Below are 19,371 nucleotides of genomic sequence, written 5' to 3' on the forward strand. Positions count from 1 at the left end.
ATAAAGAAGATGTATAAATATGTGAAAGCATATGCTGATAAATGATCTTACAATAGTATATAATTTATATGATTCATTGAAATAAATATTGTAGGGAGTTGAAGATATAGCTGATTCCTGACTGTCTTAACTGGGATGATAATAATGCAAGCACCAGTATATTCTGCTGAAGTTGAGGTGACCTTGACGTCTTTGTTCTTAAGGCATTTTATATGTTTCACCTGCTCAGGTTGTAAAGTTCAGGATTGCATATGTATAAGATTTGGCCTTGAAAGACTTATACACTAGATATGTACCAAAGAACTTTGCAGTGAATAGTAGCATATGTTATGCTGTCATACTCTTTTTCAAATATGAGTCACTCCATAATTAAGAATAGCTCCAGATGACAAGCACTCCATATCACATGATGCAAGCTTACTTCTGCAGAAATCACCTGAAGTGTAAGTAATGAGATGATTCTTGATGATCTATTAGCACCAATATAAAAGTGCTGACATGGTGATAAAGGGTTTGAACTGAAGTTAAATATACACTAAATTAATATTAAAAGTTAATATAACATAACATTTAATTTAATACTTGTCAACAGTCTTTTGAAAATACTATATGTAACGAAATCATGTGTTATCACCTAGTTATAGTTTTAACATACCGTGGGAATGACAGTTTAAATCTCCCTACAACCCTTTCTGTGGGATCTTTTTTTTTCCTGAATGTGAACCGCATCATCACAGTGGGCAAAAAACATAAACATTGAAGTGCTAAATGTTAAGTGTAAGCTTTGTGTTCAAAGTTTAGGCAGGCTAGGGTCTTCTTTGTCTGGGGATTCAATGTAATTGGCAGCCTCTTGAAGTTTCAAAAGCATTGCCATCTATAACAAAAAAGAGAGTTAAGAAATCAGTGACACTAAAGGATCCATTTCAGTATTCAAGTATTTAGAGTCCCCCTCCAGATATGTTTTAAGAGTATGTAATAATTCTCCAATATGATTAAGATTTAGTTTAAAATCGAGAGCCTTTTGGAGGAAATCCCAGCCCACTTGTGTTCAATATTTCGGGGTAAAGCACCTTTAACATGACTTTCCCACATCTACTCTTTCTCCTTCATTGAGGGCCACCACTGTTGCTCGTTGACTGGTGAGAGAGCAGTGTGAGACAGCCATGAACCTCCATGATTTACAGACTCAATCAGTAGTTGCTGGACTCATTTCTTTGTTAGAGGAATCAGAGAGATTAAGCCACACATGTTTAAGATTATTTTTAATTTCCTTTTTATTAGAGCAGTGAGTGTCAGAGAAGGGATCCCCCACAGCAAAGGGTCGCCCTAGCCTTATAAGTTTGAGCCTTCAGACTCAGAAGAGTCTGTTGTTCACCAATATCGGCAGATGTATCAGAATGTGAAAGTGTAGTTAGTATCTTGTTTGTTAGCTTAGTAACTTGTGTGGCTGACACAGCGCAAGTGATTGGGGAACATACAGAATAGACAGCAAATGCCTTTTTGAATTTGTGACGTACCAAATCTATCTCACCCGGCGTACGTTTGAATCTCAGAGGAATGGAAAACACCTCTCTAGTGACAAACTTTGCATAGATACAAGTCAGTGTAGTCAATATCTGACATTTCAGGGGACATAAACATATTTTGAGTGGAGGGGGACTTTAACAAAGCAGATCATTCTGATAGAAAATATCACGTCATGCTTTCTTACCAGTGGATCAGATTCCATGGAGCTGGGTGGAGTCTCCTTGTGAGGCCTCTCTTCACAGTACTGACCTGGGCTGCCAGAGCCGATGCTGGGGGGAGGCAGGTGGAACAGCTTTGCCTGGTCCTGCTGGGCAGAGGGCCAAGGCAGGGTGCCCCTCACCCACTCCACTGGGTCCTCCCATACTGCCTTCTGGCCGTGGACCTGTAGTGTCACAACATTCCAGAACGGTAAAATTAGAGCGCAACATTTCCTGTGAAAGGGGAAGCCACCAGCACTGAGGAAGAATCTAAAGCTAGCTGGAGACCATTTTCTAAATTTGTTGGCTGATTTCTTACCTTTATGCCGTCCTTGGCCCCTTCTTGCAGATACGGAATAATAGAGTGGTTCCAAAGGTCAATGAACCATGATCGAAACTCATCAACTGTCACTGGACAGGACAGGAAAAAGCAAGGGCCTGAGAAGACATGGGAGGAGAAAGAAGAACACTAAGGACACATAATTTATCATAATTCACACTAATACATGCAGTTCTCAGTATTCCCCACAAAATAAAAATTCTTTAGCCCTGAAGTCATGCCCTGTCCTGATAAAATTGTGTGTGTTCATACCAATGAGGAAGTCTGACGTGCTGTGCTTCTCCAGGAAGGCGTGCAGATGATACCACAGTTTGGGCACCCAGTCCAATACCCTGATCAGGTCCTCATTGGTCAAGCTTCTCTCATCCTCCGACTCCATCAACTTCCTGCGCAAGTAGCGCATCAGGAAGCCGTTGGCTGGCTCCACATTGTTGGAGAAGGTCACCATCCTAAGGTGATGGAAAACACATGTCAACAATTCATCTCAAAATACAGACCAGTGAATGTGTAAGTCAGTTGTAAGCCACATATGGGATTAATTATGCATTATCCCTCTTATCCACCTAAACATTAGATTGTGCAAAATCAAACTGTGTTAAAAAAATGCTGCATCAACTGATCATTTGACCATGACCATTTTTATTATTGTGGTGACTAGTTACTCCACAGTGAGCTTCAAATCTAACTTCAGTATTATCAGGACAAATTCTGCCAGAAAACACAATACTACACAGCAGGAGAACAAAAAAGATAGCAAACTGTTCTTTTAACCAACCTGAAGCTGAGATGGAGGCCGTGGTTCGCTATCATCTTCACTGGCTGATTGCTTGTTCCAATAATGTAAGGACTAAGGAAGAGGAACAATGTTAAGTTACATTAAATGATCACAGAAATATTCTTGCAGCAAGTTTCAGTTTGTGTGTGTGGAGCGTACCATTTGTGATATTTGCAGGTTAGAGCACCATTGACAAGCTCACTGATGGAAGCAGGCCCGTGAATATCATCCAGAATAACGACCAGCGGGATTTCTGACATACTGGTTTCCCGATCGATTTGATTGGCCAGGTTGGAAAGATAAAGTTGCAGATCCTGAGGAGAGAAAGGTGAAAGACAAAGAGACAGTGATGAAAGGAAGCTGACAACATGACACAGCAAATAATCTGGCGTTGGCATACCACTTTAATACAGGACATCACTTTTCATCACCTTGCATGACTGCCGGTGCATATTGAAAGTGACCACGATGCCGTCGGTGACTTCACGAGCGCTGCGGTCCACCAGGTACTCAGCCAGCCGAGAAGCGAGGTAGCTCTTACCCGTCCCGCTTGGCCCAGACAGAATGAGACGGCGGTGTTTGAGCAGCAGACTGATGTAGTGTTGCATCATGGGTTTGGGAATGAGGGTTTCGAATACCAGGCTGTCCACACCCTTCTCCTTCAAACCTAAACAAAGTGAGGAAAAGTCAGAATGGACTGTGCTTTAATAAGCAATAAACTGATGACTATCTGCTATTCACCCAGTAGGAGTTAAAAATGGTGATAAACTGTAGTTTGATACCTGATATGTAAGCGCTTGTTAAGAAGACAATATATAAATTACAAACAGGAAGAGTTTGGGTGATGATGTTGAAAAAAACATGCTTAACACCTTGCATGTTCTCTGGGCAACATGGAGTTCAAGCATTTTGCTCTGAAAATAACTTTGCACCAAGTGCAGGGAGTGTGTGAAACCCCCACCAGCCTGCAGGAGTCTAATGTTTCGCCTTTACATCTATGGGGCCCATGTGTCGGAGGCTGGTGGACCAGCTGGGTAGGCTGCACTGAGATCATGTTACCCAGAGCCTCGTCTAGGCTACCGCTGCTTTCCCAGCTCTCCCAGCACGTCGCTTTTTGCATTCCTGCATGCAAAAGAACCGTGACTTTCCTCTCTGGTCACAGCTCTGGTTTAGAGTCATTGATGGGCTCCACATATGTGACTAAGTTTACATGCATACTCATATTCCACTATTATTCTATTTAGGATAATATTAAGCATTTTATACAGGTCATGTAAACAGTATATTCTGTTTGGATATTCAGAATAAGGCATTTTCCAGAATGTAGCACTAAGACATGTGGGATATGCCAATATTAATCAGGTTTCAGAAGCATTCTTTGGGCATGTATGCAGCACATTCAGAATATTTGTCTGAATTGGGGTTTTTACCACAGTTTTCAGCCTTTTGCCTGTTTATGGTTAGCTCTGTGTGTTACATGAACCAACTGTCCAACAGTTTGCAAGGCTGGGAAAGAGATGCTTGACAAAGAGAAAAACCTGAATTGCTAATCGGAAGCACAGACTTTTAAACATTATGAAAAGGATATCAACAGGTTTTTGGATATGTGAGAATGTTGCAATGCCGACCTTTTCAAGAAGGTGGTTGAAGGAATGAAAGAGGGAGGCTGTGTTGTCAATGTCAAACAAGTCTGACACTATGGGAAAAATACATTAGCCATGGAAACTGCTTAATATGAATATTGTCTTTTATGGAATAAGAGCAAAAGTAAAAAAGTATTTAATGTTAAGTCTGAAAATATTATTTCGCATCATTTAACCTTTCCAGAGAGGAAAAACATAATGTTGTTGACCTGATGAGTTCATTAGATGCTATGAGGTCATTTGAGTTTATGTTTTGGTTGATAATGAGGATAGCTACAAGGTCAATGTAGCTGAATGCACGCTGGGCGCAAAGAAGAGTTGTAAAACAAAATAAGCAACACTGGATCAAATGACAACAAAGACAGGTCCAAAATTAGTGTGATAAACAGATTAGGGGATTTGCACTTAGTCGAGACAAGGATAAGAGCGTTAAACTCCTCAGATAAACACTTCACACTTTAGCTAAGGCAAAAGATTTGATTGACACAAGAAACCTGATTGTGTGTCCCTCAACGTATTGTGTGGGTGGACACAGCATTCAATCAAAAGATTTATGATTTCAGAATTCAAAAGACAGTTATTTGAAAGTGGAAACAGGAATGACTCCAACAGGCTCTACTGCAGAATATCAACATTTGCATGAGGAAGTTTATCTCAGCTCAAATTCTGATTGACTCAAGTTTAAAAAAAAAGAAAGAAAGCATATATTGTATTCTTATGTTATAAACTGTATGTTATAAACAAGTTAAACAATTAAACTTGTGTTTTTTAAAATGTAACTCATTTAAATGCTACTAATGCTGTCCTGAAGTGAATTACTTTCAAACCTGTAGAAGTAAATGTCCAGTCTTATGATGACCATATATGATATTATACTTCACACATTTCTCCACAAACCTTTCACAGCCACTGTGATGCTACTGGAGCCTCGGGACATGCAACGAGAGGGCTGTGTCTCTGGAGCTTCTCCTCCAAGCACTCTCTTAATATGGCCCATACTGTAACTGTAGATGGAGTCTGTAGACAGGCCCAGACTTGAGGTGGGGTCCACCTTGGCTACATACACCTGGAATTCAAAGGACAGAAAAAGAAAACTGAGTAAATCTGACTAAATAGAATTCAGTGTGTGCAGACAAGACAGTGCGTTGTGATGTTTCAGAGCGAATTAACTTCCAAAATGCGTCAAAGGTGAGACCTGGACAGTCAATGACCTGTTGTAGTAAATTCAAATACCTCTTTTATCAAGTTTGTGCTTCTTAATAAATCACAAAGTTTAGCGTGATTCCATACGCTATTTCTGCATCTTAGTTTCCACCTTTGTGCAGCAGTACTGGAACGCTTTGAAGTAACGACATGCTAAATTTAATGTGACAGCTGAATCATGCATGAAGCAAACTGCACATTCAGTCCTTGGACAGGTCACATTGAACAAAGTTGTCAGAAGAAGGGGACTCACCTTGAACGCCTGGCTGACAGCTGAATCCAGCATGGGCCAGTCCATCCTGCCGTTCACCCTGACAGTGCCGACAAAAAAATCCTGCTGCTTAACCTCCTGTTGACCCAAAGTGCAATAAACAGGTAATGCAGAGATTTAAAATCATGTTTATTGGCCTGAAGAAGGAAAGATGACGAACAACATGCTTACATCTTTGAAGACATGTAGATCTGCAACACAGATTACCACCCGAACACGGTGATCATCCCTCTGTGAGGAAAGACTGAGGGAATCTGCAGAGTAGATGTCTGCTAAGGAGTTAATAAAAAAAGGACATACAACAAAACCAGATTTAGTTTTTAATAAATCAGTACTGGGCCTTTTAGCTCAGTCCATAGGTGACTTGGCTGGGAACCGTAGGGTCGCTGGTTCAAGTCCCTGTGTGGACCATGTATGGAGCGTGGACTGGTGGCTGGAGAGGTGCCAGTTCATCTCCTGGGCACTGCCGAGGTGCTGTTGAGCAAGGCACCTAACCCCCAACTGCTCGGGGCGCTGGTTACCGGCAGCCCCCTCGCTCTAACATCTCTCCTTAATTGCATGTATAGGTCCTGTTTGTGCATGAGTGTAATTCGGGCCTGTGTGTAACATGTATAATAATAAGAGTGAAAAAATTCAATTTCCCTGTGCGGGATAAATAAAGTACTTCTTCTTCTTCTTCTTCTTCTTCTTTTGATGGGTCATGGTTGAAAAAAAAAAAACAATAAATGTTGCACAAAATGCTAATCCAAAGTCATTATTTAACCGTTTGTAGAAGTAAATTCATGTTCACAAATTAAAACTTTAAGGGATAGAAAAAAAAATAATTTGGAAGCAAGGAGTCAGTATTGTAAATGGATATCTGACTTAATTAATACCCTAAATGAATTGGTGCACATGTACAGTACATAAATTAGATTCTTTCTAGACCAGAAGCTGTGTCTGGTATGTCGAATGTACAGAATTATTAGGTAAATATGTTTCTAGAAAAGCACTATAACCATTTTAGTTGTACTTATTGTCCATTCATATTGTAAATTCAAGACACACACATATTTCTAATTAAAACTATTATTTTTCTACTGCGCCATTGCATTTTTGAGGGGCGTAGGATGCACATAGGCTCACATAATTTGGCACACAGATGGAGAAAGCCATTTGATTGATGTGCTCAGAAGTGGCAAAGTTCAAAACTCATTGGGGTCAGGTGTGGCCAATGGGCTCCATAGTGCCCCCAAACGCATGCCATTGGCTGGGATAAACTTCTTTTGATGTTGAATGAATGATGAAATTTGGTGGGATTGTTGCTCTGATCTTAAAGAGCACCTGTACATTTTTTTATTTTAATTTTTTGCCGGAGAAGAAGTCGGCCATTTCCGATTTTGTGCGTCAATTTTCAAACACGTTTGAGGGCCGTAGGATGCAAAAGAACTTGCCCATGTTCAAACTAGTAATTACTTTGATTTGATGCCCCAATTTGGCCTGGGTGTGACACATCGGCTCTATAGCACCCCCCTAATTACTTTTAGCATTTTTGAGGTGCTAATCGGGCTCTTAAGCGCACAAAAAGTTGCAAATGCGTCATTAGTGTTTAAACCAGTGGCGATTGCTCTAAGACTGCAAGGGAAGCTCAGCTTCCCCTAAAATGTTCTGCTGTGTGTACATTTTTGTACTAAATACGCGCTAGAAAGCCTTCATCTTTTGTTCAGAATCTGCTACTTATCACAGGTAACTGGCGCAACTTCCTTTTCATTCATCGCCACAGCCCTTTACACAGTTGGACGCTCAGCTTTTACTGACTTCAATGGGGAAGCGTAGAGCGGGTTGTTCTACTGCAGCCAAACTAGATGCTCATTGGATAAATGCTTGGTTTTGTACCGCCCATCGGACGCTCAGCGTCTCTGGGGGTCTATGGGACAGTGGGCTGGCCCGGACGCTCGGCTTCTGCATGATGATTGGATGAGCTCTCTGAGGCGGAATCCTTTTTTGATTGACAGCTACATGAGCGAATCAGCGATCTCTGTTCTATCACTCTGCAGGTTCTTTCCCCAGCAAGCAGCCATTGAGAGGACACTGGTCAAGTCCCTGGAAAAGACGGATTTACTGTGGCAGTAAAGTGAAGTCAGTCAGACATGTTGCACTTTAACAAACTCGTCCCAGAGAATTAACCCGAGTGACTTCAAATCTGGTAGGTCTAAATACCTCTGTGATGCTAATTTGCAAAGCTTTTGAGGATTCATGGAATGCCCTCAATGTGGCGTGGCAATGAATTTTGCCCAGAACTTGAAAAAGGACGTTAAAGTCGTAGCTTAACTTTACATTGTCCAATCTGCCCCACATTTCACATGCTGGATAACAGTCCAGGTCTGAAGACATCTACATGCTGAAAATAATTCTTAGTCATAGCGCCACCTACTGAAGACAGGAAGTCAGCTTTATGTGTCAGACTTTATCAGATTTTGAGGGGCTTGGGATTTTAGAAAACTCACCAAAACTTGCACACTGGTCAGAAGTGGCAAAAATTACAAAGTTCTGCAGTAATTTGGCTCGTGTGTGGCCAGCAGGCTCCATAGCGCACCCAAACCCCCACCATGTTTGGGAAAAAGTTATTTTGATGTTCACGAAATTTGATGGTATCATTGCTCTCATCTTGAAGAACATATTGACATTTTTTAAATATTTTTCGCCTAAGTTGGCCAGCTTGGATTTTGTGCATTCATTTTCATTTTGCGAATACGTTTGAGGCCTTTGGGATGCACAAAAATGCACATAACTGTGGACGCATGTTCATACCAATTATGTTTTTGATGTTATAATTTGACACGTCCGGTCTATTGTGCTCCCTAATTACTTTGAGCACTTTGAAGGCCTTAGTAAAAACAAAAATGCTCTAATATTCACGAAATTTGGTACCCACATAGCTTTAATCATTTTTAGACATATTTCCCATTAGCTTTCATTAGCTCTGTCCAACAGGAAGTCGGCCATTTTGAATTTTGTGCGGTTTTCATGTATTTTATGCAAACTCCTCCTAGAGAGATTATCGGATTAATTTGATATTTTCTTGGTATAATCCTCCCACTAATGTGATGCTAAATTGTGAAGGAATAGTCAATACCTCGAACGATGATGTCATAATTCTATTGAGAAGCATGGGCCGCTCAATGCTGCCTGCAGTTATAATTAATTTTTTTGTTTGTTTTAATACTATTTAATTGAACTGCTATGCATACTTGTCTACCAAATCGGTGACACCATTCACCACACTGTCAACATGTCAGAGACTCAACTGTACCTGAGCTGCCCCCCTCACTCAGCCCTCTGCTGTAGCTTTTTGGTATGTGCATGGCTACGGACTGTCGAGGCGATAAATTTCCCAGAGCAGTGAGACCTGAGGACTGGGAGACGGAGCTGGACGGTCCAGGAGACTGGCAAGGGGACAGACCACCTGTCTTCAGATGGTCGTTCTCAGCCTTCAGGTTCTCCACTGTTGACTACAGACAAAATCACAGGTGTTACAGTAATTTTCATATATCACAGAAAAACTTCCATAATACTACTGCAGTGGAATTTGTTTAGTACATGCTAAAATGATTCCTCACATTTAAGATAATATTTGTTGGAATAATTAAGTTTAAATATGAAACTAATTTGTGAGACAACAAATAAAGGAAATTAGACTTCATATATAAATACAAGTTTAAAGCGACTGGGAGTAAAAAATAAAATAAAATGTCAAACACATCACACATACCAGGGCAAATATGGAAAATATGTTTTTTTTCTAGATTTGATACTATAATGATACTTGGTTGCCAATTTGAAATGTATTGCATTTTTTAATTCGATAAAACGATTAATCACGATTTTTGTTTAGCTTTTTAACACTGGACAATGGAAAAAAGTTGAATCATACACTTCCAGAGACTTTTTACTGTAGAAAATGCTTGATACTGTGTATCAGAAATGGCCTCAACTCAAATGTATGGTCACGTTACTCATAGATAATAAATACGGTAACTACCTCCACACAGACTAAAATTATGCAATTGAATCGATTCAAGCATTAAGAAAACTGTTAAAAAAATATTTTACAAAGACTGAAGTAAATTGAATTTTCCCCCACCCCTAACACATACAGTACCTGCATGTTGGTCATGGCCTCCTGCAGCTGCTCCAGCTGATGGGCAGAGCTAAGAGCCTCCAGGCGGATGTCTGTCAGCTTGCGCTCCTTCTCCCACAGCTCTGTACGCAGTTCTGTTACGACCTTATCACCCTCCTCTGCACCTTCTTCACAGAGTCTGGAGGTATTCAGTTCAAGTAAGCTGACATTAGAGATGTGTGAATGTAGCAAGAATCCTCAGACTGACAGCTAGAAACCTCATTTAGCTATATCAGAACTAAAATCTTATTCTTTGAGAAATAAACATAGCTAAAGCAACATATGGGTGCTGACAGCATATATATATATATATATATATATATGAAATATTCTAATGTTATAACTCGTAAATATTCTCTGTTGTGATTTATAGTACTGTGATAGTTGCAGAAAGAGGCTTACCCTGATGATAATGCAGAGGCTGAGGATTTCATTGACAATGGAGGGTTGTCTCCGCCATGGTGGACTTTAGGGGAGGAAGGTGCAGAGGATTCTGGGGTGGAAATTTCCTCAATGTCAGCATATGGCCCTGATGCCTTGGAGCCCTTCTTACTGAAGGCCTTGTTAAAGGAGCTGCGTAACTGTACAGAGAAGAAACATGAGACTGAAATGAATCATATGTCTAAACTACGGCCGGGGTATGATACAATTAACAAGCAATTCTTACATCAGTACATTCAACCATGATGCTATAATTTAATTTAACAATTTGATGTGATCATGGAACAAAGTGATTCTGTGAATCAAGTATGTCTCATAAAGTGCATGCAGGCTGGAGAGGGGGAGGGGGTTTAGGGTTTATTTACCTTAGCAACATCACTCACCTCAAAGACCTAAAATAAAAAGCAGGGCAGCATGAGGGAGAGACCAGATTCATACTTTATAACAGATTTGGAACAAGATAGAAAGAGAATGACACACACACACACACACATGCAGGAGAACAAACTACAGCAGCAGCTGAATGACTTCTATTTCTTTCACATCAAACATAATAAAAACTGATTACAGCCCACCTTCTGTACCCACTGGGCCAATATAAACATATAATTTTAATAATTTTATTACACATTTATAATGTGTTCTCCTTTATCATTTCTTTTTCTTATTTATGATCTGTTTTCTCACAATAGCCTTGTTAGCAGCCTGGGATTTCACTACACATACTGTACAGTAAGAGCATGTGACAAATAAATACTTGACTCTTGAAATTTGACAGTACCTGATCCAATATAAACCCAGACCGGCAGAGATTTTCAATACATTATCCCTGAAATACCAAAAATGGTTTGATAGTTCCCATCCCTTTCTTTAATTATCTGAGAAAACATCTGATTCATAAACCATTGCAATTATATTTCTTTGAATGTATTTGGGGGTGGCATCCGTGTGTGCCTCTACTGATGTTTTGATCACCAATCTTCTGGTCAGAGACTGACAAAACTGATACACTTAACAGTATTTCCAATCAGTGCAACGTTTTCATGTTGCCCATGTGTTCTCACCCAGCTCTTCTTCTTCTTCTTCTTTGCCTCCTGCTCTTTAAGACTACCCATGCTTGAGTGGCTGGTGTTGCTGGCGAGGCTAGAGATGCTTTCTGAAGAGTTCTGGCGATTTATCAAAAGCTCTAAATACCAGGAGAAAAAAAGAGAGTACACTTAATGTTGGGAGGGAAACTTTTGAAATTCCTACCTTCATCTTCGCATGTGTTTTGTTTTAGTACTTCCCCATTATATTATGTACCTTTAGATGCGATGTCCGGAGTATTGAGAGCCCCATGAATAATTTCTTGGGCCTCTGTGTTTTTGACCCTCAGAACCTCGATGGTATCCTTCAGATCAGTGAGCTCAGATTCCTGAAGAGGGAAAGTATAATTATGCGCTTATATGAACCAAGTTTCTTCTGAACCGCGAACTGAGGAATGTCTAACTGGTTTCAACAAGGATGACAGGTTTTTGTTGAGTGGCTGTTGACAATATGAAAATCCTGCTATATAAACCCTTGCCTAGGGCCCGACCGATATGGGATTTTTCACACCAACACTGATTACCGATATGGCAATATAGAGACCTTTTGAGCTGGAAAGAAAATTTTCAAGTGGATTGTGCAAGTATTATATTTTCAGTATCAGTCAATTGCTGACTACATAACTACACTTATCATTTCAAGTCTAAGCATCGTTTTCTGCATTATATGTTTTCTAAAAAGGCACATATTAGCACATATTGGACCATGTATTCACTGATACTGATATAACTGTCGAGTCACCTGGTAGCTACTCTTTCACTGACGGGATCTAATATAAAGCAGCTGAATTATGATCAAACTAAAAGTTCATAATCATTATCATGTATTTGAGTGTGTAGTAAAACAATTATTCCTATAAAATGATATTTATGGCTTGTTTCTTTAAGTATCATGGACTTTTCCTGATATAAATAAATGGAAACAGCCATACATGTCTCAGGTGGTATAACATTCATTAGCATCATGATAGATACCTTTTGCTCTGAGGAGACCGACAGGGTCTGCAGGCGGGCCGTCATCAGTGCCAGACTCTGCTCAAATGCTGCTACCAGATTAGCCTTTAGAGGAAGACACAGACATATAAGGAGGCAGAGAGAGACAGGGGGAGGGTTGAGACAGCAGACAGGTATGAGTCAACGGCTTCATCTAATCAGTCTGTAGCCTCACACACTCGCAGCACATCAAGCAAATGGCTTTCTCCATCTGCTAGGAGAGTGGATGTAGCTGTGGACAGCTGTGGACAATGTCAGAGATAAAAGAGGATGTCTAGGTAATGGTGGTGAGGGAGGAAAGCGGTGTAGTGCTGCGGAAAAAAACTGTGTCAACCTCATCTAGCATGTTTGCTCTTTAGGCTATGTCTCACACTATTTCTGCTGATGATGAGGTCAACAATGAGAAACAGACACCACCACCAAGTGATGACATATGATAGTTAGTTCGAATGATGGGCCAGATAGTCGACTTTTTGCAGTTTTATTTTTGTTGGGTTCAGTTACCTCTTTTGGTTTTCATACAGGTCTGACAGCTCACTGTCTGGTTTGTATGGATGTGTTTGCTTCATTTTGTTAAATATGGCTAGCCTATCATACTCTTCTTAATTTATTTTTGTTGGTACCTTGGAGTCACAATTATTGAATAATAGCACATATACTATTGAATAATAGAATACTCTGCAGCTGTTTGAATCTGTTTGAATGATGTTATTGAACTTTAGAGCAAACAATTCAGGGGGTCATAATAGTCATAACGACTCAATATATAATGCATTGAAAGTGTAACATCACCTGAAATCCTTATCTCCAATTTGTTTTTAAATAACTACATTTCTCTCTACTGTCTACAAGTTGTATCCCAAAGGTTGGTATTTGTGATATCTTATTAGCCTTCAAATGACTGAATCGACTCTAGTGGTCATTAAAGGTTTATCTTATCTTAAATATAAGAAAACAGGAAATCAGGGAATAGTCAGTGAGAAAATTAGTTGCTTAATTAATTAGTCAATTGACAGAAAATGAACACAGAATGATTTGATAATGGTTTGATGAATTTGTGAAGAAAATATGCCAACCACTTGCTGTATTTCATTGTACAAATCCAAAAATATAAATACAGAGATTGAGCTATTGGAAATTAGTATTTTTACTTTGTTCTAACATTTTAGAAACTTAAGGATTTATTGAAATAAAAATAAGAATTAGTTGCCATCTTGTCAACAACATGCTTCAAGGTAGATGATGAGGTCAGCTGGGCCATGAGGCAAGCGCAACTTGATGCCAGATGACATGACTCGTCCACTCAGATTCATGCAGAAGCGACAGAGAGCTCTCTGAAAGCAACAGTCCAACAAACCTGGCCTAGCTGCTACACCCAGCATCCAAAGGTGCGGGCCAGCGGGAGGAAGGCAGGGGGAAACAGCAAGTCCAGCAGTCAATACATCCAAGAATGTAAAAGAGAGGGACAGTGGGATTAAACTTCTTATACACAAAAGACACACAGATAGGCCTAACACAGTCACTTCACAACACCCAGGTTAGTTGATACTTTGTTAATGGCAGTGGGTAAAATGTGCAATAGGACACTGTAGTTCTTACCGGTTGTATATAAGATCAAGATTAGTGGTGTTAAAGTTAAAGTTGCCTGTGATGGAAACGGCCATATTCAAGCGTCTAGAAGCTGCAGGGTAAGGTTATAAGAAGGCGCAGGGGTGGAAAATGTTTCAGCGGTTCAATCAGTTAAAAGCAAGTTGAGGGTCAAGGCTAAACGGGTGTCTATCAAGATTGCAAAGATGCAAGTGGCAGTGAGAGGAAATGATGACATGCTTGCTGTATGACCAAAGTGGTCTAGACGAGAGCTGACCATGAACGGCAACCAGGGACCTTCATTTTCTCTCATTCTACTTTCAGCTATCGAAACAAGGCCTAAAATGCTAAAATATATATTTCAGAAAAGCCCAAAGTGTTGAGTGGGTTGGGAGATCCTAGATATGATATGACTGGTTGTCCTTACTCCTTGCAATTCGGACGGAGGCCAGAGTCATGTCTCAGCTTTCATAGTTCTCCACAGTGATCCTCAATTTCTTAAGTGAGCAAGGATTCACACCATATCTTCCTCACATCTCACCCTCAAAAAAATGCAGGGCGGATATTAGGTACGCATGTTAAATGGGGTTTCTGTATTTCAGTTGGTTGTGGCGTTACAAACTCAATTACTTTTTGTAATCCATTTTTAATTGATCAGACTCTGGTGAAAAAAAATCTGGTCATGCTTCCAACACATAATATTATTAGCTCACAAAAAGAGGCAAAAACAGAAAAAAAAATAAGTAAAAAAATCATACATACATTGGCACTAAGCTGCATGGTCAAGTCGGCAACCTTTTCCTGGGAAGACTCCAGCTCTCGCCTCAACTTGCGGATTTGCTGTGGATATTGAAAAGTAAGTCCCTGCAGTATGGACAATATATTATACATCCCTCAACAAAAAGCTGTTGAGGATATTAAAGTTTTGATTATGATAAGGCAGCAACTGAATGTGTTGAACTATGCTGTTTTGTTTGGTTAACTAAGAAAAAGGAATATGCAAACAACAAAATATGAAAAAAGAAGAAATAACAGCAGGTAAATACACTCCAAACCAATAGAAAATGTGGACTTTTCACTCAGACTTTTGTGAGGTCTGTAAATGTCTTTATTAAATGTTAGTAGGTGTTGCTTAATGATAAAGAATTTTAGATAAAATAAAATAAAAGAGATAAAACAAAATGAACTGAGTTGAGATCCGGAGTTAAGAGATGGTCACGACTTCACTGAGCACTGATAACATCATCTGGTGAATGGAACCGTTTCAACAGGAAATGACTGACAGAAAAGACACAACGTTGATGAGTCATGGCACATTGGCCTTACCTCCCCTTGTATCCTCTCCTCATTCTAAAGAAGGCATGGTGAAAGCAAATGAACAATGAAAAGGGATAAAGTAGAGTATTAACTTTAGGGGCAGTTAGGAAAACTACTTATCCACAGTAAAAGGGGCATCACTGAAGTTTCTTTGGAGATGGCAATGGTGAAACACAAACTTCGAACAGGTACCAATCAGTTTTTAGTTTTCCAATCACAGAATGCAGTACCAGGTCACTAAGAGGGAGACTTTAAGGACCCTTAATATAATGAATGCAAGGTTCTCCTGCATGTTAAAAAATCTATGATTTATATGATTAATGCAATTTCCCTATATTCATGATAATGCATCTGGGATGTACAAGCTTTCTTAAATTGTCACTTTGCTACTTGAAGAAAGGACAGTGTGTAGTGAAGTCACAAACCACAAAACTCCAGAAAAAGTAACATTAGACTGTACATATTATGACTTTACTCACCGAGGAATAGTTGGATGAAGCATTAGATGCCAAAGAGAGCACAGAACCATGTACTGGAATAGGAAAGGTAGAGACTTGACTTAATATTAAACGTAACATATTATTATCTGAAGTAATTTACTAGGCTAACCAGGTGCTTAATAAATGCTTATAATACCTCCTAACCCGTCACAAATAAACGCCTAAAGCAATGCATAAATTTAACCATTTTTGCTATTGACAAGCCTTAAGACAATGGCATATCACAAACTCAGTCCGGTAATTAAAAATGTATCAGTAACAGACACATTCACAGACACAATTTAAGAGTTTGATGTAAGCAGACCTTTATAATTGCAGTGAAATATATTAAGTTAAGAGTAGAATGTGTATTAAAAGGCCTGCAAACTATCTGAGAGTGAAAGCAGGTTTAAATTATTGGTGGAGGGTCTCTTGTTTCGTTTACATTTGAACCACAGATAGTGTCTTAAAGTTCTTATATAACTCACTATTAATCTAAAATGAAAGCACCAAGACTCTTATCCACTTTTCCTGTTCATTAAAACACACGTCTCTCTGAAAATTCTGCTTAATAGATTGCGTGCTGTATGAGCAGACAGCTTTCTTTAATTTGAGGCTATGTTGGGCAATTCCCCTGCAGGGGGGCTGGCTGAGAAGGCTCACCGTCTTCCCCTGGTTCACGGAAAGACCCACACCGCATCATGCTTTTTGGCCGGTCAGACAGGGACATACTGCTGCCCAGGGGGGAGGATCCATAGAGATCGCAGGCTGACTCGCTGGGTGGGCCTATGCTGTTGGAGCGTGATATTCTTGGGGTGCCACTAGATATTGGGGCAACTAACATAAAAAAAGAAATGTTTGAAAAGACAATTAGTGGTACAGATAAAACTGCAGTGACATGCAGTTCTGTAGAGAACTCTCTCTCTCTCTCTCTCTCTCACACACACACACAAAAACCAACCGACACAAACAACCACACACACACACACACACACACACGGTACATCTAGGTATAGCACCCTTATTCTGATGACTCAGTGAAAGGCAACACTACGGTTCCACAACAGTCAAAGAGATAAATATAGCCTGACATGACCCCCTATTGCGTCCATACCCAGCATTTTTCAGACTTTAACTCAAGTCTAAATGAATGCAGATGTGAAATTGTAACATGCACATATTAAAATCTGATACCATAATAAAATGCCACCACTTCAACATTCAGGCATGACAAACTATTATTGATAACTTGTGTCAACATTTCTTAACTGTAAAAACTATGCTGGGCTTTCCTCTCAGTGTGAAATTAATATCCTTGTCCTCAATGATAGTTACCCATGAGTTGGATGGCTTATCAGTGACATCAAGTTTCATTAGTTTCAGAGCTCAAACACCGAGTGCTTTTAGAACTTGGCAGCCAAATGGAGCGAGCAGACTCACCAACGTTGGTGAGAGGAGTTTTGCCAGAGGGGGGGTGGAGAGGACGGGTGGGTGAGGGCAGCTGAGGGGGGCTGTCGCTCTCTGTCATGCTGACTATATTGTGGGAGTGGCGTCGTCCCGGTTTGCCGTCACTCTCTGACAGGCTTGAGCCATAGCGTCTGTGAAAAGAAAAATAATTTCATCTTCTGTAGATACATCACTGTGTGAGATTTCAAATAGATGCTAGGACAATACTTACTCTAAACTTTTCTTTGGCAAGGTATTTCTGTCAGTTTGCAGGCTGTGAAGAAGAGAATAAAAACATTCATAACAGAGAATAAACGGATAAATCGTGAATAATTCTTATAAAACTCATATGTTTCTCAGAGCCTTACAAATACTATCATTGATTTATTAATTTAAAGTTTTTTTCATAGGATCTGCACCACACCCATATAAGGCATCTGAAGGTTTTATCTCCAAATACTTGTTGTACATCTTGCCCATTTGGCACTCTGGGCACATTCATACACACAGCGTGGGATTGCCTAAAAGTTAAAAAAAAAATTGGCAGAAGATAATTCAGACCATCTCCACTTTGACTGACAGGCATTTTCCGATGGATTCAGCCCTTCATCTAAATTATGGTTGGCTGGTATGGCTGCTGCCAAGAAACTTGTTGCCCGTCTTCACACTGAAACAGTGGATCGACTGCCAATTTGACATTTTGTTTTACACACTTAAAGCTGCTGGGACAAATGCAGTTACTTCTTCAAGTGTTAGTTTTTTCCCCCCAAATGTTTTTGTCTTGCAGACAAGCCCACAAAAAACGCACAACAGCAGTACAGAGTGTCTGCTTTAAAGTGAAGAAGAAGAGATTAAAAAAAACGAAAAAACCCAACATAAATCCCGCCATCGCTCTCAACAACCAATGTCAGTCACAGGGGTGGGGGTCTCTTCTTCCAGGCATGAGGAAGTGTCCTCAGCATCATCAGGAGTAACGGTGAAACTATTACCAATAAGAGCCAGCAGTGGGTCCCAGGTTTGGTGGACTGCTGTCAAAGATCCCCCCTGTGAAAACCTTAACTTCTCTAACCGTAGACATTGTAAAAATGTCACTAATCCAACTATTATGAGTCGGTGGTGAAACGTGTTTCCATTTAAGGGGAATGTTACGTCTGGCGTGCAGAGTGGTAAAGGCCACGGCACGTTGCGTAGTAAGGGGCAGATTTTTAGACGGAGGAAGCGCGGACCTCAGTAATGTCTATCCCCAAATCCTTTTCCCATGCATTTTTAGATGATATGGTGGGGACTGGGCTCAGAAGTACAATCGTAATATAAATTAGCTTCAGGGAGGCGGTTCGGAAAATGTGGGAATTGCTTTTGAATAAAATGTCTCATTTGAGGGTACCAAAAAAGTGTATTTTCTATCAGGCGGGCTGTATTTTTTTAAATAGATGCAAACTACGCAAAAACACCTTCGTCGTACAGGTCATTAAGCGTTTTGAGGCCCTTATCTGACCATATGCAGAACGCAGGATCGGTGCAGGAAGGGAGAAACGCATAGTTATTCAAAACTGGGGCAAGGATCGAAGCCCTTTGCAAGCCGTACTGCTTCCTGAACTGGATCCAAATTTTAATAGTATTGGCGACAACTGGATTGGATGAGACCCTATGAGCAGTTATTGGGATCTGTGAGCAAATTGTAGAATGTAAAGAGTAGGAAGAAGATGTTATCTCAGTATGAGCCCAGGGCGGGCAGACGTCTGTAACCGCGGAGCCAATATAAAAGTTTATTAATGTTCCAAGCCCAGAAGTAGTCGCGAAAATTAGGGAGTGCCCGTCCCCCTTCAGGTTTAGGGAGTTGAAGAATATGTTTTTTGATACGGGCTGGTTTGTTCTGCCAAATAAAGGCGTTAAGATGTTGGTCTAGGT

General features: G+C 40.1%; 1 protein-coding gene across 2 annotated transcripts in view; it reads right to left on the bottom strand.

Annotated features, from left to right (window-relative positions):
• Positions 1-398: 398 nt before the first annotated feature.
• The window catches only part of nav1b (neuron navigator 1b), a 53,158-nt gene continuing 34,185 nt past the window's right edge, over positions 399-19,371 (bottom strand). Inside the window, exons 8-28 of one of the 2 annotated variants that reach the window (XM_083938904.1) lie at positions 17,696-17,737; positions 17,458-17,615; positions 16,681-16,854; positions 16,018-16,070; positions 14,984-15,061; positions 12,617-12,700; positions 11,859-11,970; positions 11,621-11,742; positions 10,518-10,696; positions 10,098-10,254; positions 9,249-9,447; positions 6,128-6,225; positions 5,939-6,034; positions 5,380-5,548; positions 3,271-3,506; positions 2,999-3,153; positions 2,840-2,911; positions 2,317-2,513; positions 2,044-2,162; positions 1,712-1,909; positions 399-874 (exon numbers count right to left, since the gene is read on the bottom strand). In XM_083938904.1, the coding sequence (XP_083795030.1) occupies positions 791-874; positions 1,712-1,909; positions 2,044-2,162; positions 2,317-2,513; positions 2,840-2,911; positions 2,999-3,153; positions 3,271-3,506; positions 5,380-5,548; positions 5,939-6,034; positions 6,128-6,225; positions 9,249-9,447; positions 10,098-10,254; positions 10,518-10,696; positions 11,621-11,742; positions 11,859-11,970; positions 12,617-12,700; positions 14,984-15,061; positions 16,018-16,070; positions 16,681-16,854; positions 17,458-17,615; positions 17,696-17,737 (2,782 nt within the window). In that variant the 3' untranslated portion in view covers positions 399-790. Of the gene's footprint in view, positions 875-1,711; positions 1,910-2,043; positions 2,163-2,316; positions 2,514-2,839; positions 2,912-2,998; positions 3,154-3,270; positions 3,507-5,379; positions 5,549-5,938; positions 6,035-6,127; positions 6,229-9,248; positions 9,448-10,097; positions 10,255-10,517; positions 10,697-11,620; positions 11,743-11,858; positions 11,971-12,616; positions 12,701-14,983; positions 15,062-16,017; positions 16,071-16,680; positions 16,855-17,457; positions 17,616-17,695; positions 17,738-19,371 lie in introns of both variants that reach the window. The other variant, XM_083938903.1, reaches the window with a different exon arrangement.

The sequence above is a fragment of the Echiichthys vipera genome, assembly GCF_963691815.1.
Source record: "Echiichthys vipera genome assembly, chromosome: X".
Taxonomy (NCBI): Eukaryota; Metazoa; Chordata; class Actinopteri; order Perciformes; family Trachinidae; genus Echiichthys; species Echiichthys vipera.